Source organism: Chrysemys picta, chromosome 1 (assembly GCF_011386835.1).
Source record: "Chrysemys picta bellii isolate R12L10 chromosome 1, ASM1138683v2, whole genome shotgun sequence".
Taxonomy (NCBI): domain Eukaryota; kingdom Metazoa; phylum Chordata; order Testudines; family Emydidae; genus Chrysemys; species Chrysemys picta.
In genome coordinates, this window is record NC_088791.1 from 334,757,780 (window position 1) to 334,775,146 (window position 17,367).

Here is a 17,367-nt window from a genome sequence, read left to right on the forward strand (position 1 = left end):
CAGTATTCATTTCTCTCTTCGTAATCTGTGGTGGAAGCAATTGTCGGGTGTTTGAAGATGTGATGACATATAGGAGAGAGAGGGTGTTTGTAGCCTTATTGCCTGGAAAAGTCTGGATCCTTGAGTCCTATTCCTGGCTCTGACTTGTTGAGACCTTGGGCATATCATTTCAGTGCTGTGCCTCTGTTCATCTGTGAGGATAATAATAGTGCACCTTTGAAGAAGGGTGATGCAAAACTCAATCCATATTTGCACAGCGCTTGAGTATTAGGGTTTATGGACGTGCAAAGAACTATTTCAATTCAACCTCCATTTACTGAACTCTGGTTAATTCAGTGTGGTATGCTCTCCCCCGCCAGCTGTAGTCATTGCAGTGCTGCCCCTGCAGAGCTCCTGAGGTTGACAGGTGTGGACCTGCAGGCTTGTGGAGTTCTGCAGGACTGAAGGGCCCTAGAAATGCCTCCAATTTTGGTTGAGCTGGCCGGCCTGGGAGAAACTGGGTGACTAGTGTGACAAGGTAGGTGGGAAGCATGATGATCCATGCCTCCAATGTTATGAAGGTTTCAGGTGACCCCTGAAGTTTTCCTAGAGTTCAATTCCCTGCTACATTAGTACAAGCTCACAGACAGAAATGAAAAAATAGTTGATTTCTCTTCTCCCCCTTCTGATATTCCAGTGGGTACTCAGATGAGAGAGCCAAGGTGATGCAAATTACTGGCTGTCTGGATTAAACACACAAGGCAACGTTTTCAAATGTGGGTGCCTGAAGTCAGGTACCTAAGTCTATTTAGATGATGAAAAGTGGCCTGATTTTTATCTGATATTCTGAGAACCTGCAGCTCCCATGGGGTCCTCAGCTTGTCTGAGAAAATCAGGCTATAGTTTGCTTAAATAGGGATTTAGGCACCTAATGATCGACTTTTTTTAATTATAGGAGTGTCTGGAGTCCCCAGCTCCATTGTACTAGGGCTTGTACAAGTCTCTGCCGTAGGAGCTTACAATCTCTACAGAAAATACTACTTCCTTTCTTTCACCCTTCATCTCAATTTTATAAACTGGAAAAGGAATCGCAAAAAGACTAAATGACTTTTCCCAAGGTCACACAGTCAGTCTGTGGCAGAGCTGGGATTTGAGCCCGGATCTCTGAAGTCTGATGCAGTGCATCAACACAAGACCATCCTTCCTTAGTTTGAAAAGTTTTTGCCTTGATGTCCCTTCTGCTCTGTAGAGGGATTACAGTTCTCATGGCACTTTTTAGAAAGAAGGGCATTTTCCCATACACCTCCTACCTGCCTGTCATGCAGAGGTGTGTTCATTCCTACCCTCAAACTATGGGTGGCTGCAGGCCAGTGGTGGTCTATGTGTATAATTTGTGATTTCGGTTCTTTATAGGGGTGCTGTATAAATGTACATTCATCCTCTTAGAGAGAGATGGAAGTCATGAGTGGGGCTGATAGACTCTTTGCTCATATAAGGTGAAGGAAAAAATGGAAATCCACAGGCGTGTCGGTCAGAAAAATCAATTGATATACTTGGGGAAGGGGTACCAGGCAGCTCTTACTCATGTAGCCTGTACTTCTGTGTCAGTAAGCCCAGCACTCACTGACCTTGGCTGCATTAGAAGGGACATAACCTTTATGGCAAGATAACATATGGGAAGGAGGGTGCAGGAGGGGTTCGGGCTCCGGCGTTCGGGCTCCTAAAGCGGCTCCAAGGTGGCAGCGGCGCGCATCAGGGCCAGGGCAGGCTCCCTGCATGCCTGCCCTGTCCCCAGCCCCGCGCCGCTCCAGGAAGCACTGTGGCCCGGGGGGAGGGGGTGCGGAGGGCTCCGCGTGTTCTGCCCTTGCCGTGCCTCCAGGTACCTCTCCTGAAGCTCCCATTGGCTGCGGTTCCCCGTTCCCGGCCAATGGGAGCTGCGGGAGGTGGTGCCTGGAGGCAAGGGCAATGCACGGAGCCCTCTGCCCCCCCGCCCGGGGGCCGCAGGGACGTGGTGCTGGCCGCTTCTGAGAGTGGCATGGAGCCTACGGCATCCCAGGAGGCAATCCTGTGGGCCGGATCCAAAGCCCTAAGGGGCCGGATCCGGCCCGTCGGCCGTAGTTTGCCCACCCCGATGTAGGAGCCTAGTTTTAGGCAACAGTTTTTTGAAAAGCTTGGGCCCATTCTTCTCAAAGTTGGGAGTTTCCTGTTTCTCTCTTCCAACTTCTTTTTATACTGGAAAGTCACCCTGAAGGTTGTCAGTGAGGTGCTGGTGCAAACCTGTATCTTGTGGAGGTTCTTTAGTAAATACTAAGCAGCTGATGGTAGCAAAATATGATCTGAGCACAGGCTTGAGAACCAGTAATCACCGGAGTGCTAATGCTGGCTCTGGCGATGCCCCCATTTTGAGGCCTTGATCAAGTGACTATCGCTTTTTGTCTCCATTTTTCTATCTGTAAATGGGGATAATACTTACTTGCCATAACAACTGTGTTACCACCAGGATTAACTCGATGTTGTGCACAGTGCTTTGAAGCTAGGGAGGGAGCAGCAGGAGAGAAAGCATTATGTACTAAGGTCTTGCCTGCATTAGGGATTTTTGCACCCTGGGTTAAGTGACGCTGACACAATCCTTGCTTTATACCAGTTTGGCACACTGGTGCAAAAATCCTTAATGTAGACCAGCCCTAAGTAGTAGTATGCCACCATTGTACAGTGGAGAAGACTTATAGGCCAAGAATCTGTACAAAGCAGACAGAGCCCAGTCTATCCAGATAGGGTCACCTGAAACATTTGAATTAATATGTGTGTGTCTGTGTGTGTGTGTGATTAGATAGCTAGCTAGATCTCTCTCTCTCTCTCATACACAGTCAACCTTTATTTCAAGCAGCCTACAATTAGATAGGGTTGTATTATGTTTAGCAGTGCTATGGACAGGTGACATTTAGGAGTGAAGCATTCTCATGTTCATTCCCTATATGGTCCTGATCCCAAGATGCTGAGCCAGATTTTTCTCTCACACTGGTGTAAATCAAGAACAACTATGTTTAAGTCAGTCAGTGGAGCTAAACCAGTGTGAAACTTGTGTAAGTGAAAGGGAAAACTGGCCCTGCAGATTTAACTGTCAATCACTACTTGGGGTCTGAAAGTCAAGCTGGGTTCTTTCTGCCTCTTGCATCAGCATGGGTAGTAAGAGATTCTGCAATCAGAACTTAATTGATTTTTCTTGATGTGTGAGGCAGAATAGAATCCACCTTACTCTCCCACAGCTGTATTTGCTCAACAGTGCTAACGGGAGTAAATACTTGCATATTAGCAAGAAAAGCAGGTATGACTCAGGCCCTCAAAGTAGAGATATAAACATGACATGTCACTCAAACTAGGGACTTCTCTGCCTATAAGCTCATTGCAAAGCTCCCATGTTGTGACTCCACCCACCTCCTGCACCACTGTTAAGAGCTAAGATGAGAGAGCAGCACTATTTATAGAGCAGTTCTTGGTATTCAAGACTGCTTGGGAAAATGTCTTTAGAGCTTTTAGGACTGCATTCCAAAATCTGTGCAGACAGACTTGCTAATGTGAGACTTCTTTACAAATCATCTCAGTTTTGAAGAATAGCAAAGAAAGATCAGGGAGAGACGTCAGTGTAAAAATCAAGACAAGGACGTTCTGAATCGCTTCATATTCTTTTATGTGATACAGCGTATGAAACGCTCTGTGTGATCCAAGGCTAGTTTTTTGGTCTTCCTGATCTTTTCTGACAAAATAAAAATAAAAAAACACTCAAGCCACACCTACTCTATGTAGTTCTGATTAATACCTAAAAAGTTACAAAAATAAATTCAAGCTAAGTGGATAGCAGCTAAAGAGGTAATCAGACATAACCCCAATCCTGTAATCATTTAAGGATGTGCTTAACTTTACACACAGGGGTGGTCTCATTGAACTCAACGGAATTATTCCTGTGTATGAAGTTAGAGATGTATGTGAGTGTTTGGAGATTTAGGCCTGTAGCAGAGGCACTGACTTCCCCAGTTCCAGGGGGTGCTCGACTCCTGCTCCACCCCTTCCCCCAAGCTGTCATCCCCGCCCTGCCTCTTCCTGCCTCTGCCCCTTCCCGCCCCTTCTGTCCACTCCCCTGCCTTTTCCTAACACTGCTCCCCCCCCCCAAGCACCTCCTGCTTGCTGCTGAACAGCTGATCGTAGCGGGCAGGAGGTGCTGGGAGGGAGGAGGAGCTGATTGGTGAGGCCTGCCAGCAGTTGGGAGGGTTTGGGGGGAGGGAGGAGTTGATCCACGGGGCTACTGGTGGGTGTTGAGCACCCACTATTTTTTTCCTGTAGGTGCTCCAGCCCCAGAGCACCCACAGAGTTGGTGCCTAGAGCCTGTAGGATGTTTCCCCAAGAAATAACATCCAGATAACTTTGTGTTCTCATTTGTAAGTCAGGCAACATCCTTTGACTTCCCTAGGAAGACCATACAATGGAAAAATATAGATGGTAAATTCACTTACTTTGGCAGAGATAAGCTGAACAGTGATAAAAACAGACACACACATTTTGGCTGAAAGCAGATTTTTATCACCAAACACAAATTCTAGGGCTTTTCTTCTAACTTAAATATCCAGCAAGTGGGTTGAATGACAGCTAAATCCAATCACAGGAGCTTCTGTCCTGTTGTTCCCCAAAGCAGTTTCTTCCAATTTCAAAGTTCATCATGTTGGTGTGATAGAACATCCTCATCAAAAAGCCATTTTCAGTTCAGAGAGATCATCCTAGAATATCCTGCAGAAATACAAAGTGTATCCACATCAGTAAACCATTATTAAAGTAACCGAAACATCAAACCCACAGAAACAAAAACAAATTACAAAGACCCTGATTTTTAAAGCAGATCCAACCTGACACCTGACTTGCACCCGCAAAGAATTGTGCTTACAATTTTGCATCCCACTTTACTGCCGATCTGAATACTTAGCCATCTAAACACCATGTGCCAACAGACCAGGCAGTGTGATGCCTGAGTTCTGGGAATTGGTACCACAATTAATTTTCTCTCCACAAAATCAAAGGCAGCTTTTCAAAGTCAGACCCTAAGGCCTGGAATCAGATAATGGGCTAAGTGGGGCTCTCATCTCTCAGAAGCTAATATAATATAGATTACCTGTAATGCTGTGATTGACACAATTTAACTTCCATGTTCCCCTTGAGCTAGAATCTTTTAAGTTTTGTTCACTCTGTCGTGGTCTGCTGAGTACGGGAAAGATTCCCATTGACTTTTAACTTTTCCACCAAAGGTAGCCAAAATGTTGGTCTTTCTGATCAGATTTCAACCATTCAGATGTTCAGATATGGTGATAGGCACTTTAAAAATCAAAGTCTGAAATAGAGAAGTGCCCCATTGAGTTAAAATATTGAAATTTAAGACATTCCTTCATTATGAATCATTGACCACATTTAATCAAAATTGGCTTTTATTCTAGATCACCAAAAGTTCATCAATTTAACAACTGATAAAAATTATACGTTTTTGTTTCATGAGGCAGTTATGTTTAGGCATGAGACCAATGATTTGGAGAAATTTTAAGGTCAACTGATATCTCTAGATTTACTTACTAGAATTTAGTCAAGAAATGTATTGCAGGCGTAGGCAAATGTGCTGCAAAGGCAGATGTTGGTGGCCAAATCCATCCAAAGGATATTTTGTAATCTCAATATATGCAGCAGAAAACAGCCCACTGTGTGCTAGTGGTGGCAAGCAACCAATGCATGGCACCCTGCACACCAGTGGCGGAAAGGAAATATGGCCATTAGCATTCTGGCATTACTTTTATGAAAAGTGGCAGGAGGTCATCCTTGTTTGTGTAGAGCAGACAGGACTTCCAGTTTTTTAGGTCTTTTCTCAGTAGAATATACTATAATCATGATTTCTACAGGGCCTACAACGTCTCTTCTTTCAGTAACAACGTAGCTTTGCTAACAAAACCTTCCTAAATTTCTGCTAAGCCGTAGGAAATTCCTTGTAGTTCTGGCTGCATCTACCGTTCCACATGTACTTGTTTGTTTTTTTGAGCTCTTGGCATCTTGCTACAGAGCTTCACTTAAGAATTCAGAATCTTAAAAGCTTTGCATAGAGTGGAGAGGTAACTTAACCCAAACTTCAGACTGGTTTGAACACTGGTTCAGCTGTAGGCTATAGTGATTGGTACCATTTTGATTAGACTGGCGTTTGAGCAGATTTACTAAACCTCTGTGAAAATGGTTCTGTCATCTGAGCCATGTTTACATACCTTTTCTCCAGTTTAATACCAGATTAGCTGAACCACGTTAGAACCATTTTGAAATTGTTGGTTAGTTTTCCCAGTGTAAACATGGGCTGCAGTGTGGGTCCTTTTTGGTCATGTTCCAATTAAGCACTTCTCTGTTTTAGTGTGGATTGAGGTCACGTGTTATCTTGCAACTAATCTGAAATGCCATTGACCAGCGAACATGATTTTAGGGACCCAATCCTGCAGTGATCTCTGTGTAGGCAGACCCGTGGTCAGACACAGAGCTCCCTACAGGATCAGGGCCAATGTTATTTTAAAAGCCCTTTCTCCTCCCCTACCCTTGAGATGATGGTGTAAATGATAGTACTTTGTGCTTCTACTCTGTGTCGCCTTTCAAGATGTCAAAGAGCTTTAACAACCCCTTTGATGTAGGTAAGTGGTTATATACCCTTCCTTACAGTTCCCGACTGGGGACAGACAGCAGTGAGGTGACCTGGGCAAGGCTATGCAGAGCACAAACCTTGAGATGCTTGGCTGAAAGTTCATACACAAGCCCACGCTGTTTATTCTTTCTTGTGGTTTCTCTCCTCACCCCCTCCTCCCTCACACTCTTCATTTGAAACGGGATAACTTTGTTTGCAGCTGGGGGAGATGTTTTGTCTTTGTTTTTCAGCTGTTGTCATTGTCCTCAATGCAGGGGGCATTTGTTTTCTCCCTGTAATGCCAGCATTAGAATTCCAAGCCAGCATGGCTTTCTACTTCCACTGCTTCCTGAAATGCTCACAGTCACATGAAAGCTTCCAGACCTGCTGCTTCCAAGGGAAATCAGCTGGAATGCCAGCTGACTTAGTGCCTTGAATTTAAATCTTTAGATGCAGGAACAGAAACAAAAAGGGGGGGGTGGGGTGGAAGAGGGAGCCAAAGGGATTGAAAGTGACCTGATTTCCCATCAGTGGGTTTCCCCTGAAAGCATTTAGGTGCTGCCCAGTTGCTAAGTAAAGGATGGTTTAATGGTTTTTTAAAAAAATATATATTTTCTCCTCCCCTTTCTCCCCTTCCTGTTGTGCCAAAAGCTGCAGATCTGGGACACGGCGGGGCAGGAGAGATTCCGGTCCATTACGCAGAGTTATTATCGCAGCGCTAATGCATTAATATTGACCTATGACATAACCTGTGAAGAATCCTTCCGATGCCTTCCCGAATGGCTGAGAGAAATAGAACAGTATGCCAGCAATAAGGTCATAACTGTGCTAGTGGGTAAGTGAGGACTGTGCTTTTCTAAGTGCTCATTTCGCCAGGAGAGAATAATCAGCCATGTCCATCTGGAGTTTCACTGGGGTCATTGGCAGATAGAGATATTAGCAGTGAAAAATACTGCATTTATTTTATCTCATAGTGCCAGGATCTCCTCCAAATATGCTGGACTGGACACCCCTTGATGCCAGTAGGTTCTGTACCTATATCTCTATAGCATCTTACTGTAAAGCCATTCACCTGAGTGAAATTGCCAGGACAACTTCTGTATCTGAATGACTCCTCCAATGCACTAATAACATAACTCAGAATAGCAACTGCTGCTTCTCAAAGTGTTGGCCATCTTAAGCCATATAAGGTTGTTCAGCATGGAGGGGTGTATTTAGGTCGAAAGCCCAAACAAACCAGGAACCATTTAACAATTGTTTCACTTTCCCTTCCACTGTGTTTGGTTATTTAGCCCCATGGCTTTGACTGTGCAGCTGCAGTTTACAAAGAGTAAATGGAGCTTTACACCTCTAGGTTCCCAGTTCATATCTAGATCAGGTTGGTAGTGGCTGAAAGTTGTTATGCTTTGAAGGCCCCAGTCCTGTTGCAGTGACATCAGGTGTCGACATCACAAAAACTACCATTCCAATTGGCATTCTCAGCAGAGAGGTCAAAGACTCAGGGCATATGGAGCCTGGAGTGTCTTCCTCCTCTCCCTCATTACTGAGGCACAGCGCCGGCAGTGGAGAAGAGCATGTGCCGCTGTCTGTACCATCCCTGTCCTCTGAATAAACAGAAGGCTTCTGTCTCCAGGGCCATGAGGCTACACCTTTCACTGGTACTAACTCAGAATTTCACATGGATTTTCAGAGAATTAAAAAATATATAAATGAAGAAAATGCCACGAATAACGTGTCTTTGCTTGAGATGAAGCAAATCCAGCCATCAGACACCAGTTTGCTACCACAAATGTGCACCAAGGTATACACAGTGATGAGGCCCATTAACATTTTTGCAATGCTGCACTTTGTTTTCCAAATCCGGTAGTCAAAACACCACTTTTCAGGGACTTGGTCCAGGGACTAGGTCTCAGCATAGTCGAAGAATGATGGACACATAATTTGGGGAAAGGGTTAGTCAGCTGGTGGGTTGACTGGTTATTCAACAGCAAGACCTCTCCTCTTTTAAATAGCTTAACATTTAAAGAGTAAATAGTACAATTCTACAGAATAATCTTGTGTATTTAGTCTTTATTTGGATTTAAAAATAATTAAAAAGACCCTTAATCCCAGACTCCAGGTGCCCTAATGCACACTAACAATGCAATCTAAAATACATGGAGGTTCCGTGACAAGAAACCATTCACACTGTAGATTAAAGGTACAGTATATTGTATAAATAGTTTATAAAAGGTTAATAAACAATAATGTGCTAATAAATTGCTAGAATCCAGTAGGTTGCTTATGACCCTCTGTAGCACCTTCTACTGCTGTGCTTATAACTTGGTAAGATGCTTATATATTCTAGTAATCACTTATTAACTCTCTATAAATGTAACTTCATATAAAGTATGTCCATGAACCATTACATTGTAAAGGAGAGGTTGTTGGATGGAAATGATGGCAGTGGAAAGTGATCCTTTCCTCAACTCCCACCTCTTCCCAAACCAACTGCAGGTAATATCAGATTAATCATTAGTTGGTTTATTCCCTACACGAATGTTGATCTGTTCCGCCATAAGCTAAAAATGAAATCTCCCTGAGGGGAAGGGTTCCTCACCTCACCTAGTTCTAACAGCTTTCCAGCACCCATTCATTCCCCATGTTCAGTAACCATTTAATGAACAAAAATATGTAATTAAAACTGGAGAGCAGGTCTCTTTTTAAAGCTCATAATTATATGAAAAAAATATTGCATTTGGCGCCCCCACATGCAATAATTGACATTTTAAGTGCTCCTTGGAGCAAGAACCAGTGATTGTTCAATAGACATTAAAAGGGAAATCCTTTAATGCCAATTGATATTAAACAGGTGCATTAGCACTAAATTAATGCTAAACCGCTTGCGTGTTCCTGGGGAAAATTCCATTAAACGAGCTAATATTAAAAAGGCTTGGTTGTCTATCAGAGAATCCACTTTTTTGGGGGACAGGAGAGTGAGCATTTATTTTTGTAGCTTTAAAAGATGAATAGTTCGTTTAAAATAAAGAATCTAACATGAGACACATGGTGACAAATGGTTCCTTTCTTCCAGATCAATATCTGTTGGTTTTGTCTTACAAGTCAAATTAATTCCCTTTCTTAAAATATTGTATTGATGCAGGTAATAAGATTGATTTAGCTGAGAAAAGAGAAGTCTCCAAACAAAGAGCTGAAGAATTTTCAGAGGCCCAAAACATGTACTATCTGGAAACTTCTGCTAAAGAATCGGATAACGTGGAAAAACTCTTTCTGGACTTAGCTTGCCGGCTGATCAGTGAAGCAAGACAGAATACGCTTGTGAACAATGTGGCATCCCCGTTACCAGGAGAGGGGAAAAGTATCAGCTATTTGACTTGCTGCAATTTCAATTAAGGGCTGGCCCAAGATTCACCCCAAAAGGGCCAAGAGGTTTTTTGCTGAGATTTATCTCAGTGAAGGCAATTCCTGCCACTTTGACCCATCTGACTCACACCTAAGTCAGGTTCCTGATCTTAAAGCATGGCAGGCTGGCCGCTCCACCTGCAAGTCAACATAGCAGAATATATTATGGTTTAATCTTTTTTGCAGTCTCTGGAGTTGGTTAGGAAAAATAGTTTGCACAAGGCGCTCATTCAAATCCAGAGCATGGGCTGCTACGTCACTTTCTGTTGGAGATTAGAACAGCCTTCCTGGATGATACGGAAGAATGCAGGATCTCTTTTGCAGCACGCGTTTGGTCTTTTTAAAAAAAGATGAACTTTAAGTCTTGGACTATACAGTACTGGCATTCCTCCAGGCTGCCAGCCAAATGAATGCTTAGGATGTGTATATGCCCACAGCATCCTGATGCAGGACTCAATTGTATGTTTTGAATTAGTGTTATATCTTTCATCCGCAGGCACTTTCATGAACTTGGAATTAAAAACATATATATCAACATTTCCAAACAAACAACAATTTGGAAAAAGATATGGATACTGGCTTAGTCACTCCGTTTGGTGCTAGTACTTCAGCTGAATATTTCATAGACCAAACCTAGTTTTATTACATGACTGTCCTCTGAATGTGTAACTTAGAGTAAGTAGTGAAAGTATGCTAATAAGCACTGTCCATAAAATATCATTACCTCTTTTTCTCAGCCTGAACATAGTGGGTAAGGACTGTGCTTCTTTGATGTCAATTGTGGGGGTGAAAAGACTTTTTTTTTTCTTGAGTCAAAAAAGCTCCGTAAACAGTAATTTCCTAATGTAATGAACTAGTTTTGAGAATACTGACTGATGGAGTTGTAAACAGATCAGATCTGACCAAAATATTGTGTGTGCACTGATCATGTATAAGGGTTCAAAGGCAGAGCACAGTTTAGATGGCAGTCCAGTGTGTTTGAGTAATGAAAGCTTGTAGTTACAGATCTTGCTTGAGAAGCAAGCATACAATTTTGTATGGTTTTTTTAAGCTTAAGTGAAAATGGCAGCAAGTGGTGGTGTTAATCATTTTGTGTCTTACTCATCCAGTGATCATCTTATGAAACTGTACCTTGGAGAAGCAATTCACGGTACCAGTTTGGCATCGACTCTGTATTATAGTAGCTTTTGGATCCATGACCATAGATTCATTTAATTTTCTTGTTACTTTGTACTCTTAAGTCTCCGATTCCAATGTATGTATAATTATTTGCCTAGGCAAGTTCTTTATATAAAACCTCTAATGTGGAAGCACTATGGTATTTGTTATATTACACCTCTAGTGCCATGTTCTAATAATACATTGGACTTTACACATTGATGTTAAAGCAAAATTGGAAAAGAGGTTGGACGCATACATAGCAAATCATTCTTAAATGTTTGGTATCCGTTTTATTGACCTGAATGAGGCTAAAACTCTTGGTAACTTTGTGGCTGTGATACATTGTAACTTAGCATTAATCAGCTCGATATCATGTATTATTTGCTGAAGATGTTGACTGGCCTTTTGTATTAACATGAAAAAAGCTGCCAATAAGTAAATCTTGAAAATAAAAATGGCCTTTTAAAATGCTTTGTCACATTTTCCTAAAGAGATTTTGGGCTCTATCATACGGTGCCTTTAATTTTCGATGGGAAGTGTGTGTGTTGTAGACCAAGATAGCCACTTTGTAATGCATATTTTCCTGCTGTCGCATGTCAGTTTTTTCCCTTAAAGTGTAATCAACGGGAAAATTTGTTTGACTCGGCGGTTTCTCTTGTGCTAGGTAATACAGTGAAGCCAGCACTAAGGAGGATCTCCAGTAGGGAGGATTCCTTTCTTAACTGACTTCCTTTAAAAATACCCCTTAAATTTCCAATACAGTTTTGTTTGACCTCTTAAAGACCATCCAGCTCCTACATAGCTGATTTTGCAGGTCACTTAAGTGTTGCGGTAAATGCCTCATGGGATAATGCTGCCATCTCACTAAAATACCATAGTATTTTTTAAAAACATTCTTACTCTTCACGTCCTGGATTTTTCTACATAGTATATCAACTGCTAAGGTAGAAGTACTCGATAAAGTTGCCAGGAGGAGTGGAGTAACGAAGGGCTACAAGTGCCACATTACGCTTGTTTTTCATGTCCTGTCATCCAAGGATGAAATGCTCAAGTATTTTCCTCAAATCTCTCTTTCACATTGCAAGTCATAACCAGTGCATTACTAGACCACTTTGTATTGTATGATATTAAGGGGAGGGGAGATTTTTAGTTTCATACACTGATCACATTCTGACCAGGTAAACCCCACAGTCGCTACTGGAAAGAAAAGTATTCACTGTGTCTGTAAAGTGGTTTTTTTGTTTGTTTGTTTGTTTGGTGGGTTTTTTTTTAAGATTATAAATTTTAACAAAAGTTTTCACCATCACATTGAGCAACATCAGAGCCAGCTGAGTAAGGAGCTGAGAACAAATTAGCTAGGCCTTTCTGTGGATGCCCTTAACAGTATGCTCATCTTTTAGCGGCCAGAATCAAGAATAATTGAAAGTAAATAAGGAAGTGTTATTTACTCCTTCTCATAACACAAGAACTAGGGGTCACCAAATGAAGTTAATAGGCAGCAGGTTTAAAAGAAACAGAAGGAAGTATTTTTTCCACACAACGCACAGTCAACCTGTGGAACTCTTTGCCAGGGGATGTTGTGAAGGCCAAGACTATAAGAGGGTTCAAAAAAGATCTAGATAAGTTCATGGTCCATCCATGGGTATTAGCCAGGATAGGCAGGGATGGTGTCCCTAGCCTTTCTTTGCCAGAAGTTGGGAATAGGCAACAGGGGATGGATCACTTGATGATTACCTGTTCTGTTCATTCCTTCTGGGGCACCTGGCATTGGCCACTGTCAGAAGACAGGATACTGGGCTAGATGGACCTTTGGTCTGACCCAGTATGGCTGTTCTTATAATACGTTTCTACTATTTAGGAAACACATGTTTTAAAAGTGAGTTAAGAACTTCTGTTCTCTAAGCCATCTGTTTTGCTTCAGGCTCTAGAGAATAACTATCTTATGATACAGTCCTGGCTTATAGATCCAACAGGCAAAATCCTTAGCGGGGAAGATGTTCATCTTCCTGGCTACAAAATAGTGTTGCATAATAGGAAATGCTGTGATTAATGGAAACAGGTCGCCAAAACGGAGGTGGTAGACGACACGCTCACTCCTTTGTCTAGGTTGCTCCCTTCTCTGAAGGAAAGTTGCTTGTGGTTATAGACTCCATACCTTCAGCATGTAATAGTCAAAGAATTTTGTTTTTTCTTGGCCCATCAGTTCTGGAAATGATTGCATGTCTTTGGCATTGTGGCTGTCCTTGGGGAAAAGGAGGAACTCGCTTTTCCTCCTCTATGCCACCCACAGTGTAACTGTCCAAAGTAGGAGCTGGTTAGAAAACAAGTTACTTTTTTTCCAATATTGAGAAATGCTGCCCAGCTGTAATCTGAAGTCATTTTAGAGACATTAGGCCTCTATTCAGTCTCTAGAACCCCTTGCTCTTACCCTCCAATGTCTGAGCCACATGTGTCAATTTATGGACTAAAGGTCAAACCTCCGTGCTTTCTCAGTTGTGACCCTTGCATTGATGTTGGTCCTGGATACACTGGTGCTGGAAGGCCATGTGAGTGGCTCCCCTTGAATCATCCAACGGGGTGCTTGTAAGTACAGCCTAAACGATTGTGTGAGCTACACCCAAATAAGACTAGTATTAAAGCCCACAATAATCACATCACTAAAAAATACTAGAGAGACTCTCTTAAAACAAGACAGAATTAAATGCAAAAAAAAAGAACCACAGCAGGTAAAGATGAGACTTCTTCTGAATCCTGGTGCAAACGGTTGCTGCTCTTTACTGAGAGAAGGGAGCTCTGATGGATACAGGAAGGTACATTATAGAACTCTTCCAGCCCTGTCCACAAAACCTCCCACCAAGTACCTAATGACTTAGCTTGGAAGGCTCTTCACTGAGCTATAAATCACTTCCCACGTGGCACAGGATCAGGGATCCCTATAGAATACTTTACAGTAGACTTGATAATGTCTGTTTCAGTGTAACAGAATGTACTATTGGAGCTAATGTTCCAATAAGGTATCTTCAGCCGTTTGGGGTAACAAACCCCACATTCATTCTGCCCTGAACCGTTTAAAGTCTGGCTTGAGTGAAGGATATATTTGCAGCCTGTTAGAAGTTGAACATAAACGACGTTGCTTTGTTAAACATTTATGCAAAGCGATAAACCAAGAAGGTGGTTTGCTAGCAAAGTGTTAGATGAGTGTTCAATCACTTACAGTTTAGTAAACAGTATTTTATTGTAATAGCTTATTGCAGATTTATTCCCTTTTAATACTCGGCAGCTGTGAAGGCGGATGAGGGCTGCAGCAGGAGGGAGGCCCCTGGTTGTCTTGGATCTCCTTGCCACTGGATCAGGGTTTTCCTCCTGCCGAGTCTCGTGTGGTCACCGCCTGCGCACTGGTTTCCCCATGTTAAAAGCTTTCACATGCAGGCCTCTGCCAAAGGGTTCACACCCACGCAAAGCCCTGCGGCGACAGACAAGTGGCAGGGAAGACAGGAGCAGTGATCTCTCGGAGTCTTTACTTACAACTCTGCACACAGGTGAAAGCCGTGGGATGGTCGTCTTGTGCTTGGATGAGACAGAAGTACATTTCGGCGGCTATGACTGAGCAGGTCTTTTCAGGATCCCCTCTGCTCACCCCAAATCAGGAGGGGGCTAGAAAAGGTGCCCCAAACATAGGCTGTCTCACACTCTTCCTACTGGATGGTCATATCCAGTGGGATCACTCAACTCCGCGGCTGAAACAAGAGCTGTAAGACAATGAATTTCGCCACCTGGAATGTCCGCACCCTTATGGACTCTCAGCACAGTGAATGCCCAGAAAGAAGAACTGCCATAATTGCCAGAGAACTGGCAAGACTCAACATTGACATCACAGCTCTTAGTGAGACCCACCAGGCCGATGAGGGCCAATTAAAAGAGGAGAGAGGTGGCTGCACCTTCTTTTGGAAAGGAAAGCCACCTGAGGAGAGACGCATTCATGGGATTGGCTTTGCCATGAAAAATAAGATCGCCAGTCAGCTTTTGGAGGTTCCTGTGGGGACCAACGAGCACCTCGTGACTCTTCAGCTCAAGCTCAGCAACAACCAATATGCCACAGTCATCAGTGCATACACCCCAACACTCGATGATGAGGAAGACAATAAGCAGTTTTATAGCGCCTTTGATGCAGTCCTCACCTAAGACAGACAGACAGACATCCTCCTGGGAGATTTCAATTCCAGAGTCGGACGGGACTCCCAACTCTGGAGCTGCACAATAGGCAAAGAAGGGGTGGGAAAGGTAAACCCCAATGATGTTCTCCTCTTCAGCAAATGTGTGGAGCATGACCTGCTCATCACAAATACCATCTTCAGGCAGAGTAAAACCTGGAAACATCCTCGGTCCAAACACTGGCACCTCCTTGACTGTTATAGTCAGAGCTGGAGATTACGCCGATGTCCGTATAACATGAACCATGAGAGGTACAGATCACTGTTGGACAGACCATCGATTAGTAAGATCAGTCATGTCTCTGCAGCTCGCTCCACCACACCGCAAACACCCAAAGACTAAGTGAAAGCAGTACAATGTCAAAGCACTTCAGGACCAAGGTTGATTTAGTTGGGGATTGGTCCTGCTTTGAGCAGGGGGTTGGACTAGATGATCTCCTGAGGTTCCTTCCAACCCTGATATTCTATGATTCTCAGCCAGCTGCGAGATGTCTCAGACAGGGATTGCTGGAAAACTCTCTAACTTGCCTGATAACATCATGGACGTTCAAGAGCACTGGGATCAACTTAAAAATACCCCCATTCACAGTGCAAGTGCTGAAACTATGGGATATTCCACTCATCGGCACCAAGACTGGTTTGACAAAATTAAGGAGGAAATCCTAGCATTAATTCAACAGAAGAGAACTGCATTCTGTGACTGGCAAAATAATTCCTCTAACCATTAAACAACGCTGGAAGGAGCACTTTGAGAGCCTCCTAAACTGCGAATCCACGGTCTCTGAAGACATCATCGAGTCTATGCTATAGAATACCTGAAGTGACTCTCTCTTTAAATCCCTTGGGTTGCCTGTGCTATTCACTGCTGGGAAAACAGCTCTTGCTGTACCCATTGCAATTGGCTCCTGTAAGTCTGGATTTAGTGGCTAATGGCTATTGAATTTCTTTAGCATTGGTAAAAATGGCTGAAGGCTGATGTCCTGGCTGCAGACAGTGGTTTGCAAAGATAGAAAGCGGTAATTAGTAATGTAGAAATGGGTGTGTGTGTGTGTGTGTGGGGGGGGGGTGTATCTGTCCCCACGTGGGACAATGGGCCTTCCAGATGTTCTGTTGATGAGGCTCACAATTATAGTCAAAATTATTGATTTGTGTATTGTTCACAGAAGTCACTTTATCCCTAAGAACTGATGCTTGTTCAACTTCTCATGCTGAATGAAGAGGACAAGTGGAAATGCTGGGCATGGCATGGCATGTTGAGTATTCTGGATCTTTTTTGTGACTAGGAAAGAAGATTGCAATAGAGTGGAGCTGAAAATGCAAAGTGTCAGCTTGGCTCTCTTCCTTTAGAGCAGTGGTTCTCAACTTATGTATGCGGCCCACAATGTGTTACCTGGGCCACTGCAGCTGTCCTGACCGCCTGTCACGGCAGCCCCTCCCACCCCCCGGGGCCAGGCTGGTGACCCTGGGCCCCTGACTCCACTGCGCTGGGTGGCGAGGCAGCCCAGGAACCTGGTGGACTCCAGCATGCAGGCCGACCTTTAGCACACAGCTGAGCTGGGCTAATTGGGCCATGGGTTGAGAACCGCTGTTTTAGAAGGACCCTATTCCTCCGTGCACAGTCCCGTTTTCTTAAAAAAAAAATCTCCTGTCTCTGACTTCTGATTGCTCTGTGCTTCTAACAATGTGAGGGCTTGAATTTGACTCTTTAATATTTTGTGTGTGTTGGCTTTACTGGCTTGTTTACCCAATATCCATCACAGACAGATGTATGACCTAGTACACCAGGGGTCGGCAACCTGCGGCTCTTTGGCTGTTCCCTTGTGGGCAGCCATTTTTTGAGGGGGTGCGAGATGCAGGCTCTGGTTGGGAGGCGCTTATCACAGGAGGCTCCCAGCCGGCGGTTCAGCAGGGCTCTTGGCCCCACGCTGA

At 43.6% G+C, this 17,367-nt stretch overlaps 1 protein-coding gene across 7 annotated transcripts in view; it reads left to right on the forward strand.

The window, feature by feature from the left end:
* The window catches only part of RAB30 (RAB30, member RAS oncogene family), an 81,398-nt gene extending 69,703 nt beyond the window's left edge, over positions 1-11,695 (forward strand). For all 7 annotated transcript variants that reach the window (XM_065595804.1, XM_005287574.4, XM_065595810.1 and 4 more), the window contains 2 exons: positions 7,316-7,499; positions 9,807-11,695. In XM_065595804.1, coding sequence (XP_065451876.1) covers positions 7,316-7,499; positions 9,807-10,057 — 435 coding nt within the window. In that variant the 3' untranslated portion in view covers positions 10,058-11,695. The remainder of the gene's footprint in view (positions 1-7,315; positions 7,500-9,806) is intronic.
* Positions 11,696-17,367: the final 5,672 nt, after the last annotated feature.